The following is a 5,422-nucleotide window of genomic DNA, read 5'->3' on the forward strand; positions in this document are numbered from 1 at the left end:
GCTTTCTGCGCAGTATGGCCGTATCCGACGGCCTGTAAGCTCACATAAGATACCGTACCCAGGTGTGTCATGCCCTGGTCACAGAGCGAGGACCTGGACAGGTCGAGGCGCCTCAGTTGCGGCATGCCTACTCGTCTCATGAAAGTCAACGACACCAACACGATGATGACGATGATGACCACGACGACGACGATTATGATGGTGATGGTACGTACCACGCAGACAGCGCAGGTCGTTGGGTTTGATGAAGACGTGCAGCGACAACGAGCGCAGCTGGCGGAAGGGCGCCAGCAGACCCTGCATGCCCTGGGGTCTCGGGTGTACCGCGCTCACGCGTAGGGACCTCAGTCCCACGTGGGCGGTGCCGGCGCGCTGCTGTTCTTCCTTCTCGTACTGGCCCAGCAGCTCGAGCGCGTCCCTGTGCAGTCCTCTCGCTCCTGTGCGGTCAACACAACTTGTTAGGTGTGTGCGGTGCGCAGTGTGTGCGGTGTCGTGTGTGCGTGTGGCGTACCACCGAGTGTTTTGTTGGCCGCGAGCAGGTGGAGATCAAACTTGCGTAGCAATGCGGCAGTGATGGGTACCATGACCGACACCTCTTCCCACATGCGCAGCTGAGATGGGCGAAGGAGGGAGCAAGCTGATGTCAGACCAAGCACTGTTGCCTGCCCCCCTTGTGGGGGGGGGGATAAAGGTGGTACCTGCACGCCGGTAGGGAGGTAGCGTAGGGACTCGCAGTGAAGAACATGCTCTAGCGCTACCTGCAGGGCCAGCTCCTCCAGCGTGCGGCCAGCCATCCTTCGTTCCTCTTCAGACCTTTTTTTGAAATATAACTTCAAATCGATCGATCATTTATCTGCTTTTATTCCAGGTATCTTTGAGCCAATCACAGATTATTTTACAAACTGTTATTGAAAAAATGTGACATTCTTCTTCTTCTATACTTTGCAGATTGGAGGAGGGCCACGTCTTCGTGGTGCGCCTGGACCTGTCGGCGCTCCTCCAGGAGCTCGCCCACGAAGTCGCGCTCGGCCTTGTAGCACCGGGGCATGGTGAATGCGAACAGGAAGCTGAGCAGGGAGATGAATACGGCCACCACCGTCCGGTCGCTTCGCTGCACGGCCTGGGCCAGCTCGAACGACAGCACGAAGCAGGAGCCCAGGAAGAAGGCGTAGATGCCGGTGATGTAGACCAGCGCGCAGGGCAGGCTGCGCCTGAAGTAGCCCACGAGCCCGACGGCCCCGATGACCATCAGCATGGGCGACCCAATGGCGAAGACCAGGTGCATGGGGCTGTCGGGGTAGCGCGAGAAGTCGAGGCACCACAGGGCCACCGCGTAGACCAGGCCGCCGGCGAAGAACACGCAGCAGTTGAGAACGTGAGCTGACAGCACCATGATGATGATGAAGGTGAAGAAGAAGGTGGTGTAATAGTGATGAGTATGAAGAACAGAAAAATGAAGCTGAGAGCTAGCTGGTCGTTTTTTAATGCAGTGGTGGTCGGAGTCTTGGCGACCAGCTGAATGAAGTGCCAAAAGTGGTCTGGCGGGAGGTTAGCAGCGTGGACCGAAGATGGCGGCCCGAAGCTGGCGAAGCTCCGCGATGGCGGAGGAACCGGGCTCGGCGGCGACGTCGAGGGTCGCGGCGACGTCGGTCCAGTGGCGCATAATGAAGTGAAGCGCGGCCTGGCGCAGGGGCTCGGCGTCGAAGCGACTGGCGATCTCGTAGAGCCACGACGCGTTCGAGACTTCGAGCGCTTCCGCCAGCGCCTTGCCGCACAGCGCCCTGGTTGGAGACCAATTCATGAATGTCAGCGTGTCTGAGGCCTCTTGATCTAGAGAGGGTGCGTACTTGAGGCGGGCGAGCTGGAACAGATCAGCCGCCATCAGCAGCTCGGCCAGATTCTCAGGCAACTCGTTGATCTTGTCCTGCGCGATTGTTGCCATATATGAGACCCGCAGTCGATGACGATGACGATTACGATGACGATGACGATGATGATGAAAACGTACAGTGTAGATGAACTCGAGTATGTGCTGCAGGACGGGGAAGGCGATGTCGTGCAGCTCGACCTCGGCCACGCCCTCTCGGCCCTCCTTCATCCCACTGTCGTTGCCATTCATGGCAATGCAAAGAATGAATCTACACCGCACATGAAAGGAGGAGGAATCGCTCGAATTCCGTACCTGGTGAACATGGTGTGCAGGTACTTGCTGCGGGCCATCAACAGGTACTTGTGCGCCCTGAGTTTGTCTCCGCCGACCACGAGCGTGACGTCCTTGAACTGGTCGTCGGTCATCAGCTTGAGCTGGGCCACCTCCAGCTCGCTCTGCCGCGCCGCCGGGTCCGTAGGCACAGCCACGCCGAACTCCTGGGCCAGCGAGACGACGCCCTCGTGCGCGATGTCGGGGCTCGCCGTTGGCTCATCGTAGGCCAGAGTATAGACCGCGCGCACGAAGCTGGCAAACGTGGCAGCAGTCGCGTGTTCGGGCAAGTCGATGGGCACTTGCGTCAGCCCGGTGGTGCTCGGGTCATGACCCGAGAACATGGCTCTGTGAAGAAACAGGAGTTTAGTAGTGTGCGTGCGTGAGTGCGTTTGTGTGCGCGCGCCTGCGCTCTTGCGTGTGCGTGTGCGTGTGCGTGTGCGTGTGCGTGTGCGTTGTGTGTAAGCTAGGGAGAGAGAACGAACCTGAAAACGGGGCTACGGCCGACCAGAATGGATTTGTGCGCATACACCTTGTCCTCGCCGTTGTTGAGTACGAATACCACGTCGGGCAGGGCATCGAGATCGTTGACCAAGCGCGACAGGTGGTTGATAAGCCGAGATTTGGGCAGTTCTATGCCCTCAGCACTCGTGGGGTCGGCTGCTGGGCGTGACATCTCAGTGATTAACCACACACGACACGCACGACACACACGACACACACGACACACACGTACGGGTGTGGTTGGCCGGATGGAGAGTCCTGAGAGTAAACTCAGAGGGATCGGTCTGGCACTGGCAGCAGGCCGACTGGTTGACCCACTCGTCGAAGTCCCACGAGTTCGGCCTACGAGCGAACAGCTCCTCGAGAACAATCGGTACGTCGCTGAGCTGCCAGACACGCTCGCGATGGGCTCGGCTGAGGCACAGCAGACCGTCGTGACTTACTTGCGGATGGAAGAATGGCGTCACCATTCGAATCTGGTCGATGCAACATACGTGCAGCGAACGAGGTACAAGCGCTGCTCAGCTCGCTATCATATCCACCACCAGCCGTCGCCGCCTCCGCCCATCACAACCGCCACCACCCGCAGCCACCAGAAATGCGCGTACCTGAATCCACCCGCGCAAACGCAGTCTCACACACGCTGTGTACAGGCTATAGTTTAAGCCAACATAGTCGGACAGCTGGGTATGGCGCAGTGAGGACTCTCTCGCAGGTGCAGGTGGACGAACGCAGTTTTGCTTACCTTCTTGTCGTCTTCCCACAAGCCAGCCTGGCCGTAGTCGTGCAACTCGATCGCGCCGCGTTCGATGTGGTCTCGCGCACTGATTGTGTCCTTCAGTTCTGTCGTGCAACGAGCGCGCATGCGTGTGACACGAGCGTGGTGAGTTGACCGAAAGGAGATGAGTCTCATCAATAGAACCACAAGGTGCGGGTACGTACCTCCGATTGTCATGTCCCGGGTGGTGATTGTGAGGGTCTTCAGGTTCACTGTGCCAGAGCGCAGCTGCAGCTCGAGGGTGGCTGAAGGCCGTCCTGATGAACTCGACAGCGATGTACCTGACGCCTCCTCTGGCAGCGTGTGTCAGGGTGACTGCGGTTACAGAAAGAGAAAGGCGAAATAGCAGAAGATCAGTATGCGGCGCACCTTTGAGGCGGTGCCAATCGACCTCGTCCAACACTCCAAACTTGATATCAAACATGAACGTGCGCCCGGCATACATGCTGTCTCCCTGGTTCGAGAGAAGAATCAGAAAAACACAGCAAAATAAGTGCGTTTCGCTACTGTCCATGCGTGAGGTACCGGTGGCGTGTAACAGCATCGCAAGTTCGGTCCTGGATGATAGAATGCAAGGAATGTCAACCACCAGGATTGTGTCACAGACGATCAGCATTTTCTCGTTATTATTATTTATCAGTGTGCAAGAAGGCCGCACCCCATTGCCAACCAACGGGCCAGATAGAGAACCCGGTCACGGGCGAGGCCCAGAGCTCTTGGAACTCCTGTTTGTTCGGCCGCCGCCCAGTCAGTTGCACGATTCGTGATCAGAGCGCGATCAGCGTGGGCGCACTGACCTTTCGTGCTTGGGCTTCGGCGGCCATCGAGCCGAACGAGTTGGGCTGCGGGTTGGTGGTCGTCGGCTCCGCGCCGTCGGGTGCAGGCCACAGTTGCGAACGTCGCTGCTCTTCCTCGCTTTCCTGGCCGGGCCCGCCACCACGAAGACGCAGCACCAGGTGCAGCGTGCACTGATCACTCATGCCGTAGTCCGCGCAGGTCCGTCCATCCTCCAGTCTCTTCCCCGCAAATATCATTCTCTGTTGATCTGCGCAAACAACACACAGCACACGCACACGCACACGACACACACGCACCGCACACACAAGACACACGGTGTTCGAACACCGCATTTTTGTTTATTTGAGTTTCAGTGAAAGTCAAAAAGCAGGTCTAGGTACCTGCAGGTATGCCTTCGAGCGCCCAGACCTTGAACTTGAGGGCCTCGACGGTGTCGTTGGGGCCGGCCCGTATGGTGAGCAGCTGGCCCTGGAGGGTGCGCACAAACACCTGCCAGACGCCCACCTGCGGGCCGGTGAAGCGGCGGCCTGCACCATCATCATCAACACCTCCTCTCGCATAGCCCCTCGCCTTCCTCTCGCTCCAGTACCGCCTCATTGTGGACGGCAGCCACTCTGTTCGTTGCTCCTTCTCCATCTTCAGAAAAATAAACAATATAAAATAATATTTTTAATTTGGTTTGCTTCTATTTTCAGCTAAAATGCCAAATATTGCACACAGCCGAGGCACTAAAACAACAAAGAGAAGAGAGCGTGGGTGGGGAGGAGGGCAAGGCCGATGGATGATGCGACGAAGATGGTGGCGTAGGGGCTCACGAGACGGAAGACGTCTTCGACGAGGGTCTTCTCCCAGGCGTGCTGGTAGACCAGCGGCTCGACATGCAGCTGCCACCCGAACTGGGCAAAGTACTTGGCCAGCTGGTCGGCCATGCCCGGCTTCAGCGTCAAGTACTCCTTCGCACCACTCTGGGGCACGTCCCACCACTTGCCCTCACCGCGCGATCTGGAATCACCACGTCAGTCCCACACACAGACACGACACACACACACTATGATGGAGACGTACGCGAAGAGGCCCTGCGTGCGAGGCGATCGATCTCGACACGCATCTCGCTGATGAGAGAGCCGTTGGTCGGTTTGGAG

General features: G+C 58.1%; 2 protein-coding genes and 1 pseudogene across 2 annotated transcripts in view; all 3 read right to left on the reverse strand.

Annotated features, from left to right (window-relative positions):
* The window catches only part of ACA1_387490 (uncharacterized protein), a gene marked incomplete at both ends in the record, with an annotated part of 1,482 nt that extends 688 nt beyond the window's left edge, over nucleotides 1-794 (reverse strand). The window contains 5 exons of the mRNA XM_004333105.1: nucleotides 54-127; nucleotides 216-297; nucleotides 325-437; nucleotides 512-611; nucleotides 699-794. Coding sequence (XP_004333153.1) covers nucleotides 54-127; nucleotides 216-297; nucleotides 325-437; nucleotides 512-611; nucleotides 699-794 — 465 coding nt within the window. The remainder of the gene's footprint in view (nucleotides 1-53; nucleotides 128-215; nucleotides 298-324; nucleotides 438-511; nucleotides 612-698) is intronic.
* Nucleotides 795-895: 101 nt separating this feature from the next.
* On the reverse strand, nucleotides 896-4,916 carry ACA1_387600 (ubiquitin domain containing protein; the record flags this gene model as incomplete). Its single annotated transcript, XM_004333106.1, has 13 exons — nucleotides 896-1,380; nucleotides 1,564-1,709; nucleotides 1,848-1,924; nucleotides 2,009-2,138; nucleotides 2,183-2,548; nucleotides 2,686-2,860; nucleotides 2,937-3,090; nucleotides 3,450-3,547; nucleotides 3,647-3,739; nucleotides 3,852-3,936; nucleotides 4,173-4,207; nucleotides 4,276-4,527; nucleotides 4,661-4,916. The coding sequence occupies 13 exons, from the start codon at nucleotides 4,914-4,916 to the stop codon at nucleotides 896-898; spliced, it is 2,352 nt and encodes a 783-aa protein (XP_004333154.1).
* Nucleotides 4,917-5,008: 92 nt separating this feature from the next.
* ACA1_387610 overlaps nucleotides 5,009-5,422 on the reverse strand; it is a 2,996-nt pseudogene continuing 2,582 nt past the window's right edge.

The sequence above is a fragment of the Acanthamoeba castellanii genome (assembly GCF_000313135.1).
Source record: "Acanthamoeba castellanii str. Neff unplaced genomic scaffold scf7180000084733, whole genome shotgun sequence".
Taxonomy (NCBI): Eukaryota; Discosea; order Longamoebia; family Acanthamoebidae; genus Acanthamoeba; species Acanthamoeba castellanii.